Here is a 26,378-nt window from a genome sequence, read left to right as displayed (position 1 = left end):
GCAGTCAGCGCTTGCAGAAGTTGTTCACTGCACTGACACAGTGTATACCATAAATAGGAAATTGGTTTCTGGATCTATTATTATAAACCAGTGATAAAGCATCAGTTTGTGTAGCACTGTATAATTTGTAAGCAGTACACACATATAACACACTGAAACAAAGCAATAAAAAAGTGTGAAGAGGACCCTGCTTCAGAGAGTTTTATGTTGATATATGCTGCCTTCCTGAGTTCTTTTAATAAATGTAGTTTCTTAGCGGGGGGGATTCAATTCCTCCCCACACAATGCCGCGCTAAGTCTATTACTGTTAATGCAGTCATTTTAGCACAGATTTCTGCTTGTGGCTCAGTTGAAATGACCGTATTAACGGTATGTATGCGTACTATTTCCGTAATATCAGTGAGAGTACGCAGGCCGTGTTACTTTTGACAGTAACACGGTCAATTGAATTCCCCCCTTAGAGTGTTTCTAGTCATATTACCACTATGCAGTGGTGGAATAGTACATTGATGGCCCCATTGGGTAGGGACCCTCTATGCTCCTCTCAAAAGAGCTAAGTGAGCGCTTCTCCTGAGCATGCTCAGAAGAGGCCTCCAGTCTATACTTTTGATAGCAGCCCAGTGGCCTTGGAGTAGGAGGAGGACATACCAACTGCAGGTCCGGCACTGCCTCTTTCCCTTCTATTCTCCTAACTGTACATGTTACACTTTTTCATTAAATTTTAATGTGTGTTTTATAACTGATTTTCAGTAGTACTTCACTGAGCCTCCAGAACTGTACACAATAATAGAGGGAGGTTAGATCTCACCAGTTACATAAAAAGCATATCTATGTACTTTTCAGACCTCCCCTTCGTGAGATGCATAGGGTAGCTCTGTCATGTGGTGAGACTTGTATCATAAAGTCATCATCATGTCATCACATTGTGGTGGGCAGAGAGTGATAACATAAACTATATAATCACAGTGGGTTCTGACCACTGCTTCTCTGTCTGACCTGATTTCAGCATCCCTCCCAATGCTGCAGGACTTCAAAGCTGGACAGTCGATGGAAGGGGGCTTGTCTGCATCACAATGGGAGCGTAGCTACACCCACAGGTGCACTTGGTTACTCCTTAATTTCCTCCTCTATTCACAATATACCCTTTTTTTGTTACTGCACTCACCAGTGGCAGTTGCACGCGACACATGTTCAGTGATTTGATTTACTTCCTATCATTCTGGCCCAAGCAGGACAAAGCAGTCCAGAGCCCACAAATAGGGACTGTCCTGCCTAAATTGGGACAGTTGGCAGGAGCACTTCAGGGAGATTGCCAGATCACTTATTATTTCTGAAATAATGGCAAATAAGGACTGCACTATACACTTGAATAACAATGTCAGCACTTATATAAAAATTAAGGTTGCTTTATTAATTAATTTATTAATATATGCTTTATAAACTATACAAAAATTGTACTTGTACAAATTATAAATATTTATACTTAATTTTAAATATTAAGATCAATCTCAGTAGTAAACACAATCTCTGAATAGACTGCTGAAATGTAGGAATATAATTTAAATTAATATAGATGTTCATACATATAACATTTAATGGGGCAATGTTCAAGATCTGTATGGAGGGGAAAGAGCAAAGCTTTAATAGGATGATTAACTAAAGTCCCTGAGTTAGTGCATATGTGGCTCTGATTAGAAAAGAGAGGAAAAGCAGTCTCTCTCACACTCCTGTTTTTCATTCTCTTGTCTTCACATCTAATTTAAGCTTAATTTTTACAAACGTGCTAATTTATACATAAGTGTTGACATTGTTATTCAGTTATATTGCTCAGACTCTTTTCCCATTATTTGTCTTTTACATTTTTAATGAGATTTGCACATTCTTCTGAGAACAGTGGCTGACTACCTAAAAGCTTTAATATTTAACATCACAATAGCTCCCAAAGGAATCTTTTCACCTGTATATCTTCTGGGGTGGTTACCACTCCAGTATATATTTGTAGGTGTTTGATCTTTACATTATAAAGTAATATAACATCCATTTTCCTTTTGCAATCAAATATTCTGACTATTTCCACTGTAATTTGACATTCAAATTCATATGTCCAATATCCTTTATTGGTTTTAAGTGCCATCACGGATTTACATTCTTGGCATATTCTGATTTTGGGTCCAATTTGTTACATGTGTAACAGAGTTCTTTTCTATAGATGTTACTCTGTATTAAACAACGGAGAGCATTTTGCAACACACAGAAATGAGTTTAATTGTTATAAGTCATCCAGCACATTGAGTGGAGCTACTGAGTCATAGTTGAATTACTTGAGCTTCCTTGTTATCTATGATGAGCTGGATGTTTGGTGTTACACAGACCGAATGATTAGAAATCCTGCGTAGCTGCCAGTGCTGCAGTATATCTCACAATGGTCAGTATTATAGGAGTGACAATGTAGGCACTCTGCAGGGGTAGCGTTAAGTATATTGTTTTATTTATATTTACACAGTGACTGCTTCATATTTTTTGAAAGCATTCTCACCTCTTCTCTCGTTATGGTCACAACACAATATTTAGCAATCTATTAAAATCTGAAATAGATAACTTTTTAGATGAAATGCAAATAGCTTATCTGCACACAAGTTTGTTTTAAAATACACAGATCTTGGATAATTCATACTTTAAAAGAAATCCTTTGGAATATCACCTGTTTGTAAATGCTTAGAACAGTGATGGACAACATGATACACTTAGGGCTTTGTCATTAAGGAGAGCAAAGCGTAAAAAGGAGTAACTTTGCACCTGGGCAAAACCATGTTGCATTGGAGGGGAGGTAAATTTAAAAAGTGGGGCCAGATTTATAGTTGGGGTAGGGTATTTCATAGATCAACTTTAAAATAAAGTGTAAAAATAAAGCTTTTAAGTATTTATGTGCTACATGAAAAAGCAGCCAGTATTTAACTTGTGCAAAATAATAAACTAATTTGCACTCCTTGCATTCTAACATGGTTTGTCCAGGAGTAAACTTACTCTTTTGTTTTGCTTTGCTGTCCTTAATGATTTAGGCCCCTAGTCATTAATGAGAAAACTTTTAGCATGCTATTATTAATGTATACTGTATATAAAATGCATTTTCACAGATGCTCATAAAATTTGCAATATTTGTTCTAGCAATCGTACATGGCCAGGGGCGGACCCAGACTTTTGTTCTACCCCGGGCGATTTTAGGGGGGGGGGGGGGCGATTTAGGCCCCGCCCCCTTTCTGTGTTCTAAGGCTGCCGGCGGCTACACAGTATGTGCAGGTCCGTTCAGCAGTGAAAGTGTGCTGCCCTGCTGCTCTGATTGTGTTTAAAACACAATCAGAGCAGCCGGGCAGCATACTGTCACTGCTGAACGGACCTGCACAGTGTGCAGCTGTCAGCAGCAAGCCCATGGTACCTGAGAGATGCCCAAAGCTTGAATCAGACGCTGCCACGTGCGCATGAGCTTGGCATGTCCTTTCTGTAAATTGACTATGTGCATACGACCATTCCCCCCCTCGTTCTGCCCATGAAATCGTAGGCAGCAGTAAGTGTAATTTATTTATATAGCACCACTAATTCCGCAGCGCTGTACAGAAACTCATTTACATCAGTCCCTGCCCCATTGGAGCTTACAGTCTAAATTCCCTAATATAGACACACACTCACACACACAGACAGGGAGAGACTAGTGTCAATTTTGATAGCAGCCAATTAACCTACCAGTATGTTTTTGGAGCGTGGGAGGAAACCGAAGCACCCGGAGGAAACCCACGCAAACACAGGGAGAACATACAAACTCCACACAGATAAGGCCATGGTCAGGAATCAAACTTATGACCCCAGTGCTGTGGGGCAGAAGTGCTAACCACTAGGCCACTGTGCTGCCCATAATACAAAGATGAATTGGATATACTTGCATTTACTAGCGTATTGTCTCTTTCTGGGCAGTGCAATTTAATACAAGATACGTCATGTATCCGCATTTACAATCCTTAATGAATCAGGCCCTATGTGTGATTACTGAAAACAGGATGTCTAAAATTTTTATTAATAGGAAAGATACTTGACTTCTTGTCCGTATGCAGCCATAAAGGGATTAGGGGGCATATATATGAACTGGTGAAGAGCACTGTTGTTGTCCCTGGCGATGCAGCGTCTTATCACATCGACCAATATGTGAAAGGGGTAACGTCGCTGATGGTAAGTCTTGCTGGGGAAGCATATTTAGCAAGTAAAGTGGTGGTACACAGAATAAAATTATTAAAAAATAATTTATTGTCAGGATAAAGCATTTTTTTTGAAATTCAGTTGTATTTTATTAATGTTTAAATGGTCTATTTAGAACTGCACCATCATATTTAATTTAAGGTTTCACGCTATTTTCCATTGGAGAGATATATACATTATATTCCTAATACTTGTGTGATTGGTCAGAGTACTGATTACCCCTCTGTGATCTCCATAAACCAACTATCTGTTAGAAATCAGTGAGGCAGCTAACATTTCTACCAATCACTGTGCTGACTGCTCCAGATTGATAGTTAATCAGCATCATCTTAATTGGAGATTACAGAGGTGGAGCAAGCATTTCTTCTGGATGTTTGAGATGGTGGGTGTTGTGAATCCTCTTTATTTTTACTGTATGGAGGTAAGAGAATTAGGAAGGTAGTTGTAATGGTTAGGGGTCTCTGATCAGGGATCAAAGGGTGCTGGGTTTTATATTTATATATATATATATTAGTCAAATGTATGATGTTATGATGAGAGAGTCCTTGTGCCACAGGACATTGTTCATTGAGAGCAACTAAATCCATAGATTATAGTATATGTTGAAAATAAACTCTGTGTGCTATAAAAAGAAATCTTATTTTCAGCTGTAGAGTGGGTCTGTAGAATTTAATTTACTGGTGGAGTGTCTAATACTGATTTATAGTTAAGAGCCAGGAAATAAATATGTGTAGAGGTTTAGGGCACTGTAAATACAAAAGGGTGATTGTTCTTCTTAAAGATGGTCATATGTATCCCTAACACACCAGCAGATGGTGATGCAGTTTTGTCTTTAGATTGCTTGGCAGGACTGCCAGTCACTATCGTGTGATTCATTGTCTAGACTTACTGAGAGAAAATAGAAGCTCCAAGTACAACAGTAAACACAATACAGATATTGATGATTCATTTACACAGTAGAATATATACTGTCATTATTGCATAAAGAAACAAAAAACACTTTCATCCACAGTGTAAAAGTCATGAATTCCATTCAATAGTGTATTAGTATTGTCGGAATAGGTTTAAAAAGGTTAGAGTAACATGGAAAACAGCTAGTTGCCATTAACAAGAAATGTTGTTTTAAAATGCTAGCATTGTGCAGAAAAGCTTTAAACAGTTTTATCAATGTTTTTGTTACAAAGCTGAAGCATTGATTCTTAATCCAACACTGTTTGTTGTAATTGGCAGCACGGTGGCTAAGTGGTTAGCTCTTCTGCCTCACAGCACTGGGGTCATGAGTTCAATTCCCGACCATGGCCTTATCTGTGTGGAGTTTGTATGTTCTCCCCGTGTTTGCGTGGGTTTCCTCCGGGTGCTCCGGTTTCCTCCCACACTTTTAAAAAATACTGGTAGGTTAATTGGCTGCTATTAAATTGACCTTAGTTTCTTTGTGTGTGTGTTATGGAATTTAGACTGTAAGCTCCAATGGGGCTAGGACTGATGTGATTGAGTTCTCTGTACAGCGCTGCGGAATCAGCGCTATATAAATAAATGGTGATGATGATGATTATTGATTCAAATTTGTGATGTCCTTGCTTTTTAATGAGAAGTCATATACAAGTGAAATTGAAGCAGATTACTAGCACCACAACCTACACCTTACTTATCAATTGTAAACATATTGGGTAGCTTTTTAAATCCATGGAATTCTTTTGACATATTAGTAACAAGGAACATGATTTTTTTTATTTTTTTTTTACATTTTTTGGTTTTTGAAAATGACATTGTTGTGATTATAATTATAATTATGTTCTCCACATATGCTGGATGCTAGCTTTAAGCAAATGTTTAGCAAACAGCATACAAGTTAGTGACTTCAAACAGACCAATTGACTACAAACCACCAAAGGAATACTCTGAAAGTGCAAATCTGTTTCTTAGTCCTGAGCGTTTATCAATCATCATCTTAGTCGTTTTCTGATTGAGTAGCAATCGGGAAACTTTGATTGAGTTACAATCGCAGAACCCTGCCGTAGTGGTGGAGGGTACTCCCTTCTGCCTTTTCTTAGACTAGTCTTGTCAAAAATCATAGGGGTCCTAAATATTTTCCCCTGGAAACATTATTGCACTATAACTGTCAATGATTTGGCCTACAAGCCAACTTGTTTTTAGGAAAATATTTGTTAAGTGACCTAGTACCCAGTTGTTTGTTTATAGTTAGACAAAATAGGCAGTTATGGTTCAGAGGGCTGAAAAAAGATAGAGCATTGATTTAAAAAAAACCAGCTATTCCTGCTGCAGAAGTATACATTAATGGTTTCTACCTTGGTTGTAGATCTAGTAATGATGACAGTGTTACTATGATGTGCTGACAATTCAGCTGTTGTCTCCAGATGCAGAAAGGCTGAGCATAACCTTGCAGCATCTTCTTCTTCTTTTTTTTTTAATTTTAAAAATGTATCATACAGTCTACTATTAATATAAATGTGTAAGTTCATTCTAAAACTTTGTCTGCATTGTCTCTCAGAGATAAAGACCTGTATGAAGAGCATGTCCATGTGATACAAATGAGTTTTAATGTCTCTATTTTCATACCCTACTGGTGCTTTTCTCTGTTCTTTATACTTTTAGACCGACAATGATTTTCGACTCCTTATACAAAGGTTTTATGAGTTGCAAGCAGAACGTGTGGATACATATCATCTATTTGAAGAGTAAGTACCTTACCTTTTTAATATTTAAATTTTAATATAGGAAAGCATTGCTTTCGTCTTTAATTGACCCTTATTTGTTCCACTACTACTTTTGTATTGCAAATATGACATATGTACTAAATTTTCCATAATTTCGATGTCCAATGTTCTGCACTGCACTCTATTCCATTGCAGTCCAGCTGACGCTCAGTAGGCTGTACCTGGCATATGATTAGGTGTTTTGTGGTCCATAATTTCCCTTAGCAGTGTCAGACTGATATATTTTGTATAAATACAGAATACTGCTTCATCTCACTAATAGAGGAAATTCACACCCATACCTAAGGGGAAAGTAAAACCAAAGTTTGAGACACATAAAAGCAAACTCACAAAACCAAGTATGAATCAAATTCTTGATTAAGTCTCTTAGGACTAAGGGTCTGTTACTCATGGATCCAAAATGCTCTCCCTCCCCCTTCCCTTCTTTGTATATGCACTTGTTCTATAGTCTGAAATCTGACTTGAGTTGGTGAATGTCTGATTTCCACGAAAAGTCTAACAAACTCAATGATTTTAGTTCATATTAGGACTTATGTTGCCACATACAATCACAAGTCCATTGAGTTATTTCACTAATCTATAGAAAGCTACATGGGCATTGCAAAAAATATATTACATGTGAATTCTTACAATCAACATTTACATACACTTTATCACTTGGCACAGGACAAGCGTACATAGTTTAGGAAAAGGAATCTGATGATTATTTAATATTTTTTTAAGGAGGACTATTCAATCCAACAAGCAGTTGGCAAATGGTACTAACCGTATGTAAGTAAATGAATTATTTAAGGTGTAAAATATGTGGACGGTCACACAGTTTTGAACAGTGTCTATGGACCATGTATGTAATATGGCCACTACATGGACTCTGCATAACAAAACGAATTCTGTGACCAGTAGTTCTTTGTCTAGGTTGTAATTCTGTATCTTGCGGATTAGATTGTATGCTTTGAATTACAACATCAAACTGGTTCTTGGGGTGCCTCTGGCTAATAGTTTAGACCCCATCTCTTCTAATCTATTGATTGTCGGTGATAGAAACATCACCAACAATACGTTTTACCCTGATAAATTATAATACATTTCATAACCTTCAAAGGATGGTAACTGAATAAAGAAGTAACTGATTTATATCTGTGGGTTTCACTACCTTTTCTAAAAACTGATTTACAGTACGTGTTGTATGAAAAAATAGTATCTGTAGGAACAGAAGTATCATATGTATTAGCTTGGTCACTGCATTCTTTAATTTTATTTTTCTGATTTGTGTTTCTTATTACTTAGCAACAACAGGCCTGATTCATCAAGGATCTTAAATGAAGAGGTATCTTATTTCAGTCTCCTGGACAAAACCATGTTACATTGCAAGAGGTGCAAATGAGTGTTCTGTTTTGCACATAAGTGAAATACTGACTGTTTTTTCATGTAGCACACAAATACTTGCTAGCTTATTTGTACACTGAAATTTAATTTGATATTTGTGTGCTACATGAAAAAACAGTCAGTGTTTAACTTATGTGCAAAACAGAACACTAGTTTGCACCCCTTGCAATGTAACATGGTTTTGTCCAGGAGACTGAAGTAACATACTTCTTCATTTAAGATCCTTAATGAATCAGGCCCAACATCTTCACTGCCAGGTTAACGCTAAACTGCTTCTCTTTCCAGATTAACCCCATCTCGGTTCTTTACTTAAATGTGCTTACCTTGACCACCTGCTAAAGGTTCTATCATTGCATCTCGCACATTTCATACACAAATAATTTAAGAATTGATCTCAGAGGGTTGTGGAATTATTTATGTATGTATATATATATATATATATATATATATATATACTCTACTACTGTACGGATATTAGATGAATATTTTGCTCCTATTACATATACATGAACAGAGTTACAGATATTTTTACACAAACTCTGGACCTCTGGTGCGAAGTGCACACCTCCCAAGGCGCAATCCAAACTTGGCTTTGGTCATACTGTGCTCTTCAATTTCCGCCAAAGTGTATGGATGGCAGCATTTGTGTGGGCCAACAGGAGGAGTAAGGAAATTCCTTTCAATGTACTGAGTAGATTGAAATGATATAAAGAGGTGGAGAGGTTGTGTTTTTAGCAGCGTTCCTGGTTGTGCTGAGGGGACACAGCTATTTCCCCACTGCAAAAGGTCTGTCTGAGCTGGCGGAGATCGGGCCTTGCACTATAATTTTAATTGGACTCATTTTGCTCCATCCAGGTGGGGAAGCGCATTACTAGGTGCATTTTGCTCAAACATACAAAGTTTCACATTTAATAATGGAAGTCCTTATGTTTCCTCACTCATTACTAAATTGAGCCATAACTGATGTTAAGTCAAGAAAAATTGAAAAGTTTTAATTAATGAGTGGAGTTGTTTTAAAGTGGTTGATGGGTGAACTTTTGATGTGACATTTACACTTTTGCCCAGTGTGCCTATGTCATCACACCTAGGTGCACTTTTATTTTGTGGAGGTGTCTCCTTAGAGCAGAGAGTAGGTGTACACAGTGATGGGCAACAGGCAGTACGTGGGCCTCCAGCGGCCTGTTAAGCCTTCCCATGCAGCACCTAGCCAGCTGATTCCAATCTGACATATATTCTGAGTGATGTGGGAAGATTGCAGATTTGGCCCTTGAAGTATATCGGATTGTCAATCACAGATATAGGTGCAGTAATATAAAACCAAGGAGTTTTGCACAGCATCTCAGAGTAGAGTTAGTGCGATAAATGAAGCGCCCAGACATGCATAGACTTATATATATGCATACAACCAATTGCTTGACAGGTCCTATAGACCATGAAAGATGATTTTCTTGTTGGTCATTATAACAAATATGGAGCAATAATAATATAGCACTGTAGTACTGCTGACATTTTATTTTTTTCTTCTCTGTATGATAATGATGGGATCGTAGTACCCTCTTTAGCTTAGCTGCCGCTTAAGATCCTCATCCACCTAAGGTTGCTGGTAGGAGATAGTAAGAATAGTTCACCTGCTGTAAAATTGTTCCCTTATGTTCATCAGGTGAATCTGATGTCGTCATTTCAGATAAGCCATTTTCAAGTCTATGCTTGGTATGTTTATTGACCAAGTTAGTGAGAACACCTTTCAAAAGCTACTTTATCAAGTGGAACAAGGCGGGGAAGAGACTTGTAAAATATCTTAGGCGTACAAATTATACAAGAAACTGTTTTGCAAAATATTTAATTACAATTGTTAAATATACATACAAATGCCAAATGAGGGGCATTTTTTTGTGACAGAGAATATGTATATGTGCATTGCCACTGAGATGTACTATATGTATGTATGTATGTATGTGGCAAGAGTGGACATATTATTTGTATGTACAAATGTGGGTATGTCAGTGAGGATATGCTGTGCATATACTTGTAGTTATTGTGGGTGAGTGTATGCGTGTGGCAAGTGACACTACTTTTTTTTTTTTTCATCAGTATATTTGAATTGATTTTTTTTTTTTTTTTTTTTTTTACAAGGGTATGGGGTACAGAAAATAAGTAGGGAGCCAAACAATTGAAAAAGGAGTGGAAGGGGAGACATGAGGGGGATATAGGGGACTCCCCTTAACACATAAAAAAAACACAAATATTAATATTCAAAGAAGAGAAAATAGTGGCAATCTTTTGTAGAGAGGGTGAACATGACGTTGCAAAATGCGGACATATAAACCTTCCTAGAAAGAGCACGAAAAAATCCTCTAGTCTTCCCGACTAGAGTCACGCAAGGCTAGGGGTGAGTTAGTGGAAAAAGGAGGACCTCTAGATGTCGTAGCTCCCTCTGTGACATATATATGCCACTTCATGATAGGGGCCGAAGCGGAAGTAGAGTAAGCCATGTCAATTGTCTCCATGTCGAAACTATGCTGGATTTTACCGATGATTCTAGCCAGGGTAGGGTGGTCAGCCGCCTTCCAGTATTAAGCTATCGCTGCTCTCGTCACAGATAGAATATGACCCATGAGATATCGGTCATGCCTGGGAACAAAAGCAGGATAGAGGTGGAATAGCACCAAGACTGAGTCTATATCAAAGGGACCTCCCAAAACCGTGGCAATAAAATAAAAAACCCTTGCCAAAGTGGCTGTATGAGTGGACATGTCCAAAAGGCATGAAATATATCAGCTGTTTAGTCACATTGATGCCAGCAAGATTTTTTTGGGAGGACTAAATAACATGAAGCCTGACCGAGGTGAGGTATAATCTGTTAACAAGTTTAACGTGCATCTCGGTGTGATTAATACACTTAGCAATACGGTGTGAAGTAGTATAAATAGTTTTCCACCCTGGGGTAGAGGTTAAGGTAGAGGTCCGACTTCCATCTAGTTTGATATGGGGACTTTGTGGGTATAATAAGAGATTGGAGGTACTGATACCAGAAAGTTCCCCCCCTTCCCTGTCAGGGCCTTTCTTCAGTCTGTCCACCACGGGGACAGGAGGTGGAGACAAAGAGTGAGGTGTCTTGGAAGCCGATCTTATCCAGTGGCGAATTTGGTCGTACTTAAACATATCTTTATTAGGAATATTAAAACGCTCCTGGATAAGGGGCAAGGGGAGGATAAAGATCTTTAAGAGAGATTGTTAACTTGGAAAGCCAGGTGGTGAGGTTGAGCTCTGGGCTAAGTTTAGAAAAAGCCTGAAGGGAGATATTACGAGTAGGTAATGATAGTTCAATATGTCGGTTCATTAATCTAACCTAAGTCAGCAGAGCTTCCGAGATGGAGAGGAGACGACAAGAGGGAGGTGGACGAGCATTCCTAGGGGTCCACAGCAAGTCTACTAATGGAAAGGTCAAGTAGGTTAAGATGCAGGCCTCTTGGTAGAGGGCTAGATTGGGGAGTGCCATTCCCCCCTACTGCTTAGGAAGTGCCATATGGTGGTAAGCCAGGAGGGCCACCAACGAGGTCCCCGAGCTGGTAACAAATAGGAACACATCAACTGCAAACAAACACAATTTATGGGAGGATGGGATGAGAGTGATCCCTGGGAAGTCAGGAGCAGATCATATTGTTTGGGCCAAAGGTTCAGTGGCAAGGGCAAACCTAAGGGTGGATAAAGGACACCCCTGTCTAGTGCAAATGGAGATATGTGGTGCCCCAAAGCCCTATTAAACAGTACAGAGGAATTGCATAAACGCTTTTAAAATGCAGGGCTACAAGGGGTTACTAGAGGCTGAGAAAGACACAGTGGGAATGACAGCTGACATTTGAACTAAAAGGATGTACCCAGGAGGATGTGCAGGAAGGAGGAGTGTGTGATATAGCAATAAGAAAGTGGAAGCTGACATGAGAGACTGATCTGCTGCTGGAACTGATGACATTGCCAGCACACACGGCTGGAGAACGACTGGGGACACACAGTGGGGCGTCCAACACAGTCTCCATGAACTGCAGAACCTTTTCAAGGTAAAATCCTAGCCTGCAGTGTACTGCACACACCCCAGCGTCAGAGGGAAGAGTGATGAGAGAACAACGCCATCTTGTGACTGAATTGAGCAACAGTCCTGTGTTTTGTTATAATCTTTAACACTGCCTACAGTTTAACATCTATCTTTTATAGTGAAAGTACAGAGACTTAATCAGGATTATTAACCCTTCCTGAAACCTCTGCAGGATATTTAAACACTACAAAATTCCTGTGCACAGTTCAACCCAGGACTGAGTGTAAAATATGCTAACGTTACCAGGGATAATATTGGTGCACCAAATGTTTTAGATGAATGTTAATGTTAAGTGATTTACCTAAAAATTGATTCATTGATATTGAAGATGTTATCGCTATTGTGCCTTATACTGACCAGGTGTATATTATATGTTAAATGCTATTGTGCTCTATGCTGATCAAACGATTATTTTGTCATTACCATTGAGCTGAAGGGGTCAGTGGCGCGGTGGCTTACCAAAATTATCCTTACCGCATTCTTAATAAACCCAAGTTGTTTGACCAATCCTTGTCCCTTTCATTGAAGTATTTATCTCCTGACCACCGGATATCCGAATAGAAAAGAACCTGACTCGTGTCTGGAGGACAACGTAAGGGAAGGAAATCCCATCCGTCTCGACCACCACAGATAGAAAATGGGGAGGACAGAAATTCATTACTAAAGATCCAGGCTGTTGGACCCTGGTACAGTGCTAATATTGAGTGGAGGATATTACCTTGGAGGCCAAACTTAACTAAGACCTCCTGCAGATAGAGCCAGTGAAGCCTGTCAAAGGCTTTCTCTGCATTAAGGGAGAGCAGGAGAGCAGGACCAACACAAATCTGTGTTGGATTGTGAAAAGTCCAACACGTTCAGGATGCGTCTAGTATTGTCGGACGCCTGATGACCAGGTATGAAACCCACCTGGCCTGGATGAATGAGGTGAGGGAGAAATGGGTTTAATTGAGTAGCAAAGAGTTTGGCGATAGATCTATAATTTTTACACTCTGAGGGGTCTTTACTCAGGTTTGGGATCATGATAATCTGTGCTTCAAGCATTTCAACTGAGAAGCTACCTCCATTCATCACTCTGTTATATAAATAGGTAAGGAGGGGAGCAAGGATTTCCTGGAAGGTGGTATAGAAGGTGTTAATGTATCCATCCGGTCCAGGGGCTTTATTTTTTGGTAGACTTTTTATGACTGTTTCCACTTCCTTTTGGGAGATTAATGGATGTCCGACTATCGCTATCTAGTGTGGGGAGAGTCTGGGGTGGGCTTGGGAATACTACTGTTGTCACACAGGTTGTATAGTTTGGTGTAATATTCAGCAAAGAGGTTTGCAATCACGGCGGGATTATGAGATTTAGTACCACGAGACTCATGGAGAGCTTTCATTTTATTACAAGCTTGTTTCAAGTGAGATCTACTTTATACATATAACCTTGCACTGACTCTACTTCCTTTTCTCAACCCCCATTTATAAACTATCCTCTACCCAACATTTACCCCCCCCACGTATTCTTCAGTCACCCTCCACCCCCCAACCACTCACCCCTGGTACTATCTAACCCTTCCAGTAGGTTACTTACCTTTCTGATTTTTGCTGGCTCCTCGACATTGATAGCTATGTGACGTTGTTAATTACATGACATCGGTGAGCTTCTATGCCTTGTCGTGGCTCTGTCTCTGGGAGATGGGCACCTGGTGGCCTACGACTGTAGCAATTGGCAGCAGCTGCAGGGACACCACATCTTGGGAGTGGAGGTGGACATGCTGCCTAAAAGGGGGCCTTCTGCCGTATTCCTTAATTCAGTGCAGAGGCGTCTCTCCACCCCTCACATCTCAGGAGCAACTGCTTATTAGAAATAGAAACCGCTTCATCCCTTAATTAACTGCCACAATGCCATCCATGTAAACTAAAATTTTGCTAAATGGATAAAAAAACTCACCGTATCAGAGCTTCAGTGAAACAAATTTTTTATTAATTCATTAAAACAAAAAACATTAAACAGAACTAAAAATCCAGTCTATATAGACATAGACATAGACAGGATGCAGGATGGACCGCCTATACCACCCTGTCTGTTGTTGCTGGGAACCGGCTGGGCTTACTTTTGTCACCGTTCCTTTTCGTTATCCCAAATGCGCCCTCTCACCGCAGTAGGAGGGGCTTACAAATGCTGCCACCACTTGACTCCTTTACCGGCATCCAGAACCGGGTTTCCTCTGACACTGCGAGTGTACCCCATTACTGGTGTACCTGGACTGGTACTCCTGACCTCTTCCTATGGATCAGGGTTGGTGTGGATGGATCCCCCCTGGTCTATCACACTGGCCAGAGCTGCTGGGTAGCGTGCAGAGCGGTGGTACTGGCTGCCAGGTCCAAACCTCAGAAACTGCTGGGAGCAGATTAGATTTTGGGTCTACTCTGTAGGTCACAGGATTTTCAGAATGGAAGACATTTTCAAGCATGTCTTTGAAACAAGTGATGTTTATTTGCAGTCACACTGATTGAAGGTACCAGTGATCAGGTCAGGTCGAACCAGAAGAACCATTTTCAGTACAAGTCAGAGATTTTTATACAGATTTGCAAAGGGTAAACCAGTCCCCTTGAGGTCTGAGCTATTTTTAGAATTGGGAATTTGTTTACCCAAACATGGATTTACATGCAATGCTAACAATATTTACACTTTTATCTGATATTTTAAAACTTTCTGTATTTTCCTGCACCTTGTTTTTTTAGATGCAGAAAATCTAGTAGCAAATCTCAATCAAACCTTCCTGTGCCTTTAGGTGCTGGACCCTCACACATCAAAAGGTCTAATTAACATGAAATTAACATGGGTTCTTTCTTCAGATAGCTGCAGAATACACATTCCCAAACAAGTAATTTACCCACATCACGATACACAAGACTTCTTCCACAAAGGCTTATTGTATCAGATATATACCTCAGAAATCATGCATTTCCTGTAGTAAGATTAAAACACGAGTTTCTTCCCTGGTCTCAGAAATAAAAATTTCCCTTATATACCAAAATATACACAGTATCAAAAATAAGTGCATTTGCAATTGTATAAATAAGCGCCCTGTGCTATTTCCTTTAAATAAATTTATACCGTAAGGTACTTATAAGTGATCCAGTCACAATATGTATAAACCCATGCTTTCAACATTGTCAGAGTTTTAGTAGCTCACACTGGAGAGGTAGCTAATATTGTGGAGCTTGTTAAACTTTGTAAGGTTAAATTCTCTTTAGAAACAGTATGCTCAACAAAATATTTTCTTCCTAATATTAGTCCCAAAGAAAAGCTAGACACTGCTTAATGTTAAATATTACATATAAAACGCGAATAGCCTGAAAATGCCTTTTGTTACATATGTCATTTACACTTTGTTCATGGCTGAGTTTTTGCACTCCCGGCTTAAATCCAAATTTGGGGTTCAAGCCCTCTCACATTGCATGTAGGTGCTGCTCTGTCATTAGAGGTCTGAGGAATAATTAGATTCCAATATATAGTAGCTCTTTCACAAGTAAGCCTCACACAGCCCAATTTTTTGGCTGGGGCTGTGAAACGACCCAGCATATTCTACAGTGCTACTACTTTGTCATCGTCTCACTCACTGATGTGCCTCAATCTGCTTAAGTTAGGGAATGAAAACTTATATTAAGTTTGTACAGTTCTTAGAGGAATACAATGAGGGAATGCACTGGCTTAGCAAAATTGTTTCTGTAGTTTCAGTTGCAACTGAACTGAGGTCCTTGAGTTTTAAAAATACAGGGTTGTTGGCAAAATAGGCATAAATTACTCTTTAAAAAAATGCACATAAAAGTAGTATATTTCTGGCCCATATGCAGAGTTTTGCACATCTAGAGATGCATCTGATGATCAGATTGTAGAGTTAATGCTTAAATATACCAAGGGGAAAGAAAGATGTTGCTGTGCCCTTGAGTGAAAGCTTATATTTTATAGACCTGCCTATGTAAAATTGTATTCAATTGTTTACACAAGTTCGTCTACCGACAATATCGCCTGCAGTGCTTTCTTCCAATATATTGCATGAATGTAACAGTAATGTAAATGTTTGCCAACTTTTTCCCCCATGTTTTACCTAACGGGAAATATCACCTATAGAGATCTAGAGACCATTAGTATCGCACATCCCATGGCATGAGTGAGTTTGGAGTAGTGTATACAATTTGATTATAACTTTTGCATGTGGGCTTCTTTGAAATACAATACAAGTTGTTTCATTTTTCTCCATTCACCTCATCTGGAATTCATCAGCAATCCAACATAATCCTTTACTTCTTGTTACGCCTATTTAAACTGCTTTTTTTCCACTTTTGTAAGGAATAACAGCGCTGAGGAACTCCTGATTTTAATTTTGTTTGCTTACTGTAATTGCGTTCTTTCTAGTGTATCCATAACACAAGACAATATTTGGTATTTGTTAACCAGCTAAAGTACTTCACTGATTTATTATCAGCTCCGGGAATACATAAGTCCACTAAACACTTGCAGACTTTCTGCCAGTGTATTTAATTGTCCTGTAACAGGCATGTGCATACTTACAGTATTTCCTGAAACTCTTAGCTATACAGCGATCCCTATGAGAGAATGTGCAGTGTAGATTAAATGGTAGTAAATGGACCACACAGAAAATATGCTACATGTAATATTTGCCTCTATAGTCTTTTCTTCTCTTGTCATTGATGTTGTATGACCACAGGGCACTATCACTGGGATCTGTTCTAGTAAATCTATGAGTATCCACTAACCTGACCAACAGAACTTTTTGCCATCTGTCACTCTCTCCTCTGACAGTCATACATAGAAGCACCGTGCTGAAAAACATGGGTGCCAGTAGTTACCGATTTTGAACAAATCAGGGATCAGTCGCTATTTGTTACACATATGCTGGAACGATCGCTATTGTAGCCCAGCCCGGAGAGTTGTCTGATTGGCAGCATATGGAGCTTTGATTAATATCTGGAACAAATGCAAGGAGAATTCCACCATTGCCTTATTTCTGGGAGTCTTGCCTTAGAATAGGCTGAAAGTTAACGGTTAGCACTACTGCCTCACAGCACTGGGGTCATGAGTTTGATTCCTGACCCTGGTCTTATCTGTGTGAAGTTTGTATGTTCCCCCAGTGTTTGTGGGTTTCCTCCTAGACTCCATAAACATACTAGTGGTTTAATTGGCTGCTATCAAAAATTTACCCTAGTCTGTGTGTGTGTGTGTGTATATTATGGAATTTAGACTGTAAGCTCCAGTGGGGCAGGGACTGATGTGAGCGAGTTCCCTGTACAGCGCTGCTTAATTAGTGGCGCTATATATAAATAGCTGCTGCTGAAGATAACAGAAATGCAAATTAAATGTTTTGTGAAAGTGTTGATATGTAGAAGTATTTAATACATTGTATAAGGAAAACAAATGTCCTCCTTTTGGAAACTGCAAATTGAAAAAATGTCCAAGTGCTCTTTATTATCTACAAATTGCTTGTGCGACACAAAAAAACAAACAAATAAAGCAGCAATCTCATCAAAAGCATCAAAAAAGCAGATCATGTTTTTTTTTTTCTTGCAATAGCATAAATCTCCGTCGCAGGTTAAAATAAGAATATTGGTTGTTACCATTTTCCCTTGTGGTTTTTTTTCAGTCTGCTATTAATCATTTATGATTCTGGATTACCATGGCAACCACAGTCACAAGGCACTTGATCTAGTGAGCAGAGAGGGTTTAGGATCACCCATCTGAGCTTTGTGTGACAGTGATTTCCTCTTTCTACCCCCTTATTGCCGTCACATAAGCCTGTATAACAGACTGGCTGTGTCTGGCAGCCAATTTTCTATGCCAAAGAGAGCATTTGAAGAGAAGATTTTGATTTGTAGGAGGATAGCTAAGAGAAATGACTATCAAATGCAATCTTAAAAGGTAATTAACTTGGTATTTAATAGCAAAAATATTCAGTGTGGATTTGCTGTTTTTAATCAGTGGTGCCATTGATCTAGTATCCCATAAGAAGTTAATCCAAGTATAATGTATTGCAAATCTAACAATCAGGGGGCCTAAAAAAAGCCAGAACAAATTCTGGGAACCCATAGGCCCCGCATGCCTTTGACTTAATAACTTAAATCATGTGCATGTAACATTTAGGCTATTAAATTAATGTTGCTCTATAACAGACTACTTTGTATATATAATATAATACTTGCTGTTTGGCTGTGACTGTTGTTGTTAATGTCTCCATAGTGGTAATTGAATAGGAAAAGTGTTGTTATAGGAACTGTACTTTTTTTGTTTATTTCTATTCTACCATCCAGGCCATATTTTGCTATATTAGACCTAAGTCTACAAGTCACTTATAGTGTCTGCTACATAGATGTAACTTTTCTAGCTACATTGAACACATACATATGCACAATTTATCGATCCCTTGTAAAGTTTACTCATATTACGATTTAAAGTAGTATTTTTCTAAAAATATTTGCAGACTAGTAATTTAGTCTTTGACTAAATTCACCAGTTCAGTGGAGAAATGCTCGGTTTGGCACACCGGTCTTTGCACCCACTGCCAGGCAAATACATCAGTCAACGGTGAAGTTTTATCCGAACCATAAAGCTCATAGTGCTCAGGAAATGGTCAAAATATGTTTGTTTTTTTTTGTTTTTTTTGGGAGAACTAATTTAAAAAGCCAAAACTGTATTATAGGTGAATGCCATTTTAGATGGTAAAGGTAATTTTGTTTCTATAAAATGAAGTAACAGTTACATAGTATTAGAAGACCTGCTGTTGTAGCTTATTGAAATAATTTTTTTTTTTTTTTTAACCAAAGTAGTAATGCTTTGGATAAGCAAATCTATTCTGACACTTTTAATATATATATTTTTAAAAAATTTGGTTTAGATCTGTTTCAGGCTTTGGGTTTATTATTACTGGGCATAATAGTACAATTTTATTTGTGATGCGGAAATATATCCAACAGCGCTGTTTGTTATTAAGCCTAGACCTTTGTTGCTAACAGTGGCTACTTTTAAATCTCATTTTGTAAGGCGAGAAGAATTTTATCTAGGCAGAAAAGTTTTGAAGGCGGACAATAGATTCTGTAACATTGTATTAGATCTGCATCAAACATGAAGTATTAATTTATCATAAGTTTTAAGAAGTCTTTTCACCTTACGAACTCTGAGTAGTAAAGAAGGTAGAAAATCTGCCAGATATATAACTATTTTATATATCCAGCAAAACTATCTCAGCTGTATCTAATTCTATGTGCAATCCAGATTTTCCATCTCTTAGCTGTAAAACCTCAATATTATTTTTTCACGCATCCATTCGAAATGCATCTGCAGCTTTGTCCATTTATTTAAACACCCCTTTATGTACGCATACTAGATTTTGAGGTTAATCTTTTGGGGTCAATCTGCAAGTCAATGTTTTCCAAAAATGTTGAGTGTTCCAATTTTAACACTTCTGCCCCAAATCATTGGCTTATTTAAATACATTTTTATATATCTGGAATATTTATTTGAAAAAAATAAAAAAATGTATATAATAAAAAAAAAACTAAACGTTCCCACATGACAGGATATTGGAGGATTGTTTATTTAAAGACATCTGTTGGTTCTGTGTCATATAACCTTTATCCATAAGAAATATATAGTTGTTCCTGCAATGTGTTAATCATATTTGTGTTACTGAGGATTAAACAACAAACACACTCATAAAGTCAGTCTAGAAATGGTGCATTTTTATAGTCTCTGGTGTTTAGATATTAACCTCTGGGATCTACCCCAAACATGAGGGGAAAAAAATGAAGCAGAAGTGAAGTATTGTCAAAGTGTTGCAAAAAGAATTAGTTTGATTTCACCTCCTATTTTCCTCAATATTTGAGACTTTTTAACATCATTTTGTAATTTGAGTCCTAGAGCTAGATTTACTAAACTGCGGGTTTGAAAAAGTGGAAATGTTGCCTATAGCAACCAATCAGATTCTGGTTGTCATTCATTTAGTACATTCTGCAAAATGAGAGCTAGAATCTGATTGGTTGCCATAGGTAACATCTCCACTTTTTCAAACCCGCAGCTTAGTAAACATACTCCCTAGTGAGTACGTTTTGTTTGTGTGTGTGTATGTATGTGTAATATATATATATATATATATATATATATATATATATATATATATAAAATATTTTATATATTGTATTTAATATTATTCAAATATTTTTTTTTTTTATTAATGTGGGGTGATACTTGCTGTTGTTGTCAGTGGAACCCGTTTATTCTTATATCTGCTCTGGCAACAGTATGGCTGCTCACATTTGCATAATAAATGCAGATATGTTTAGAAGACCAAGGCCTAGATTTACTAAGCTGCGGGTTTGAAAAAGTGGGGATGTTGCCTATAGCAACCAATCAGATTCTAGCTATCATTTTGTAGAAGGTACTAAATAAATGAAAGCTAGAATCTGATTGGTTGCTATAGGCAACATCTCCACTTTTTCAAACCCGCAGCTTAGTAAATCTAGCCCCAAGTCTCTGCACATATTTTACTATATCTATATTTTTCATTACTATTTATTTAGAGTAATGGTATATCTTTTTTCAATATGATTTTATGCATGTCATTTAGTGGTAGGTTTCTGTTTTTTACAAGCAAAATATTGAGAAACACATACATACTATGTGGGGAATAAAATTGGCCCCAAGGTGCTGCAGGACATCGCCTTGATGTCTGGCTGCGCACCTTGCCGGTTCTGAAATCTCCGCACATTTTCTCCTCCTATCTCTATATATTGAACTAGTGTCATCTCAATTGGCATAGTGGTTAAACTTTGTTTTTATGCACAGGAAGTGATGAGAAACTTAATTGTGGGAAAAACATTATGCAGATATTTGTCCAAATCGTTTGATTTGGATTTACTAGTGATTTTATGGAGGGATAGTGGGTATCTGGATTTAATCTAAGGTAAGTATTATTCGCTTGGTGATGGCTGCTGCTGCACCACCTATGGTCAACAAAGTCAAACCAATCCTCAAACACTTGTTAGACTTTATTTTGTAGTGACATGAATGTAGAAAGTGAACTCACTACTGCATGTTTTGGGGGGAGATTCGGTTGCTGGCGATGTGCCGCATGGACATCACCGCGATGTCCAGTTGTGCAGATCGCTGGCCACTATGGTACTAATATCGTAGTGCTCAGCGTGTGCATGTTTGCGTGTGTATTGGTGAGTAGTGATGGAACCACTTGTACCAGATGACTCATTGTGAGTATTCCATGATGGAATTCATAACTGTTAGTGGAGGTAATACACACCTGGATATTAGGATCACCTCATACAGGCATTTTGCTTCACTTCAAATTGAAAGTTGTGTATTAAAAAGAATAATATATCCACCACTTATGCCTTTATATGGTCACAGAACTCCTCGGCAACTTCTAATATCCTGCTCCTATTGTTATGTGTATATAATATGTTTGTTCTCAGATGTTCATGCTCTTAAAATTATAGACAACAGCAGAAATATTTCTTTAGATAAGTGAAATTTTCAAAACTATTCCCATAAATATTTTTTTCATTCCGCCTTTGGCCACAATTTTTAGTATGTTTCACTGGCAGAATTGAGTCTTAAGTATTCCAAGACCTACACCTACTACATAGCACGATGAATTACCCATAGTTGTCTGAGCTCTATTCATTCTGGAAATTTACAAATGCAGTGTAGAATGGAAGTTGAAGATTGATGGTACTTCAAATGCTGCAGAACAGGCTGTTTTGCAGATGTATGAACAATATTTCACTGTTATTTAGCTTATCTCTAGCGGATATAAAAAAAAAAATAATTCTATTGTTAATGTTTGTCCCCTATATACAAACATCTTTTATACCACTAGCAGATCCAGTGGAGCTTACAGATGATTAACATACTCTCATTGCAGGGGTCACCAGGCGTATCTGAAATCGGGCCCACACTATGACTTTATCCAATACCGTCAGTTGGTCCATGAGATCACACAGGCCTTCAATGGCATCAGCAAAGAACTCATCCAGATGAAGGATCGCTTTCGGGAGTTTTATGATCGACCAGATCTGTCAGAGCACTTAGAAAAAATCCAGGAGTTGGAAAAAGAGAAATTAGAATTGGTATAATATTTTTGAGTTTAGTTTCTTGATTCCAGTCACTGAAAAGGACTTTCTCTGCTTTATTTTCTCTGTGCAGAACTGTGCTAATCTTGTCCTTTCTTTTATGTTGTAGATAGATTCATACAGGTCTCTTTTTCTTTCTTATCAGACAGCCAGACTGCAGCTAGCTAAGCAGAATGCCCAGGACCACCCCAGTCAGGCATGCCACCAAGAGGAGGTGCAGCTCCTAAAACACAAGTAGGTGACCTTTATCTCACACAATCTGAAAAATGTAGCCCAAGCTATCAGCCATTAAAGGTCCAGAGAACCTTAAATACAAGTTACCTGTGATAAAAGGTGAAACAGGTCTCTATGAAAGGTTCCTTGCAGGCCAATTAAGGACCTACAATGGCTGATGGCAAAGAATAATAGTTTGTACAGTGCTACGCTACATGGTACATACAATGCTAGATTATAGACCCTTTTGCATATACATTAATGGTCTTTAAATGAGAACTCTACCTTCATATTTCTATTAAATTTCTTTAATTCCTACTTGTTAGTATGCTGTTTTTAGGGCCAGCAGTACTCCTCTCAGCCAGAAACTTCATGTAGGTAGTAGCACAGTTAATGGTATGGGGGAAAAAAGAATGGTTTCTGTCTCTAGACAGTGAGCAGTTGTCTGAGCTCAAACTATTACGAGACATATGCAAGAGGTCAGGATCGCCTCATTGAAATTGAAGAGCAATATAGCCAGGTAAAAAGATGGCACATAAGTTAATAACTACATATTAGTCTTTAAAAAAAAATACAGTCTAATTGCACGATTCTCTACTCTGCATCAGTGAATCGCAATTCGCTTCACCAGTTTTCAGAATTCAAGATTTTTTTTTTCATCCTTTCATTTTTTGTTAAATTTATACATTTTTAAGCAATGGAGATACAGAAAACAAACTGGAATCAAAAGAAAAACCATCAGTTACAACTTTTATGCATTTGCAAATATAGTGTAATATAATACTTAATATATTTAATGTACAACTGTAGCATGTACTTTTATTGGTGTTGTGGTGATTCTCTTAAACTGAAGGGTAGTGGGTCAAAATCACTGCTGGTGTCCATTATTGTGGAACCTTCTCCGTCATCACAAATTCATGCCATTGGGACTACTTAATAATGGGTGACGATGTTGAAGTTTAGATATTATCTTGGAAAGAATAGGGGGGCTGGGTCCTTCCATTTTTGAGCAAACACTGCTCTTTTTGCAAAGAAAATTTGATATTTAAGTGTTTTTGTGGTGTAAAAATTGTAAGTGTAAGAATGTACATTATCTATACCTTTTATCCTATTGTAATAATCTTACCCTGCAAAACAACACATATTTTTGTACAGATCTGCCACAAATATAATGCAGCTTTGCACCATTTTCATTCCTCTGTCCAGCTCTTCCCTGCCCCAAAGATGAAGCAAATAGGTCATGTGAAATTGCAAATGTTTGTAATGCTCCTATCTAAGTGGTACAGTCATCATATATCAAGAAGGTTCTGCTGCAGAATTAAACAATCACATTCTAAAATTTGCGTTTGCAGTGTAATACTGTATGAGATACTCTTTCTACAGTTATTGCAGAATATTTGTTCCAAACAGCTGTAATTTTACACATATCAGAGTGCAGTACATATTTTACATGGCGCAGTTATAGTCCTTGTGAAACTTGCGTGTGGGTGGGTGAATTTAGAAGTTAAACATTGTTAGGAAAAAAAATCAGGCAGGTAATGCTGCAGTTTGTAACTATGTATCAAATGCATTGTGTACACAAGTGTACACTAGTCTGGGCTGCTAATAGTCACAATCAAACATGATGTAGTAATAATCTCCTCCTATAAATCTACATAAGACGTTACCATGCATTATGATTGGTCTGATTCTCCAGCGGGCATTATACATTCAGCGCATTTTTAGCTAAATAATTTGCTGATGGTGAAACTCTGAACTTCGGCCAAATTTCAGGGTCAGCTTAAGCCATTCTCTATAACTAAGCTCTATCTTGCCTTTAATGTGAGAAGCTCAAGTATTATTTATCAGTTTCATGTTATAGAATCTTAACTGTGATATATATGTCCATTCTTATTTGTTTATACATCCATATTGTATAGTTCAATAAAATGATATAGGACAGTTGATAATCAGGAAATACTGGTTGCTAGGGTCTATACATTATAATTACTGTATCTTAATGATGACTGCATGCATGCCCACAAATGGACCTAGATACGTATTCTCTAGGCTTTTATGTGCTATAGTGTTTTTTTTTTTACCCTTTTAGTTATGGCTTATAAGAGCATGTGTTTTATATAATACAGAATTTATTGTTGATCTTCCAGAAGTGAGAGTGATGGAAGTAAATTATGAAAGCTATAAAATGTGCTTTAATATGTATCTCATTCTCAAGTGTTTTGGATGTTTTCCTATAAATGTGTGTGCCTGTATGTATATAAAGATATTGCTAAATACAGGCACACTAAAAAACTTAAATATGTTGATTTCACAGTTTCTTTATATAGCATAAACCGGTATTGTAGTACTGTACATAAAACCGCAACCACAGAAACACAAGATATGGTAGATCCTACCCAGTAGAACTTACCATGTAGGAATAAAAACTTTGTAAATGATATTTAATTTTTGATGAATATGAATACTAATAAATATGGTATCTATTAGTCATTGTACCTATTTGCATCACATATCCATTGACTATACCTGCAATAACACTTTCATAAGTGGCCACCTGCATCAAGATAGTTGAATTAACGAGTGATAATGGTTATTTTCATTATTATTGTGACAGATGTATATCACTAAGGCAACACCTTGCAAGCGCCTCAGTTCTAAACAAGCAGCGTGGCCGTTATTCTGGGTGTTTCATAAACACTACCTAAACTTCTATATTATGAGTAATGTAAGCCAGATGTATATTATTTATAGCTCCCATCCGTTCTCTTAGGATAATTAAAACCGTGGAAGCAATCAGTGAAGTACTGCAGGATTTCAAGTACGACTGTGAAGAAATACAATGACGTCTCCTTCTTTGGAAGCCACGGAGTGGAAAACAAGGCCCGGTTTGGACCACTTATTTGGATATGCGCTGTACCAGTGCCAATTCTGTTTCATCTGCTGCCCTCTAGGGTGACATTCTGGCTCTTTAACAATAGTTGTTGCTTAACAGACATGGCAAGAATATCTCTTATTGCACAGCATCATCTCTCCTTGTGAGTTTGGGACATATTTTGTGTTGCTTTCCAATATTTTATTGGTTATGTAAAATATGCCTTATGATCTCTTTCCAGTCAGGCAATGTTTTCTTGTTCTTTTTATTTTTTTGGTCTATTGCTTCACAGCATTTAAGGTTGATGCCACAATTGTATGTTGTATAAATTAAATGGTTTATGCTGTACTTTTTTTTTTGTAATTGTATTCTGTGAATATAATGGATGAAGTGCAGTGCTTTCTTGGTTATAAATGGGACTATGATCAGAGTAGTTGGAAGACTAGGAAAAAAATACTTAGGAAAGTGGTCCCCAACATTTATAGTATTGTGACTGCTGACCCAGATATCACTGGTTGGGAATCGCTGCTTTAGGCTAATGCTACCTTTAATGTGAATGCAACATATGTTCTATTCTATCTTATAACTGCTTCAGGATCCTGATTGGTAGTAAGAAATGTGCTAGCAGGCACAGGGTGTTTGTAACATATCAAATGAGAAGTCATACTTCCACCCATCCTTGTTCATC

At 37.8% G+C, this 26,378-nt stretch overlaps 1 protein-coding gene across 4 annotated transcripts; it reads left to right on the top strand.

Annotated features, from left to right (window-relative positions):
• Positions 1 to 2,322: 2,322 nt before the first annotated feature.
• Positions 2,323 to 26,038, top strand: REX1BD (required for excision 1-B domain containing). 4 transcript variants are annotated; one of them, XM_075205231.1, is made up of 6 exons: positions 2,323 to 2,425; positions 6,859 to 6,941; positions 7,704 to 7,751; positions 22,398 to 22,602; positions 22,751 to 22,839; positions 25,589 to 26,038. In XM_075205231.1, exons 1-6 carry the CDS (start codon positions 2,423 to 2,425, stop codon positions 25,659 to 25,661), a joined length of 501 nt encoding a protein of 166 aa, XP_075061332.1. In that variant the 5' UTR covers positions 2,323 to 2,422; the 3' UTR covers positions 25,662 to 26,038. The 4 variants fall into 4 exon arrangements, with proteins under 4 accessions (XP_075061332.1, XP_075061326.1, XP_075061342.1 ...); XM_075205225.1 differs by having other exon boundaries at positions 22,715 to 22,839; XM_075205241.1 differs by lacking the exon at positions 7,704 to 7,751.
• Positions 26,039 to 26,378: the final 340 nt, after the last annotated feature.

The sequence above is a fragment of the Mixophyes fleayi genome, chromosome 1 (assembly GCF_038048845.1).
Source record: "Mixophyes fleayi isolate aMixFle1 chromosome 1, aMixFle1.hap1, whole genome shotgun sequence".
Classification (NCBI taxonomy): domain Eukaryota; kingdom Metazoa; phylum Chordata; class Amphibia; order Anura; family Limnodynastidae; genus Mixophyes; species Mixophyes fleayi.
The sequence above is the reverse complement of the archived record's forward strand: the minus strand, read 5'-3'. Positions and strand labels throughout refer to the sequence as shown.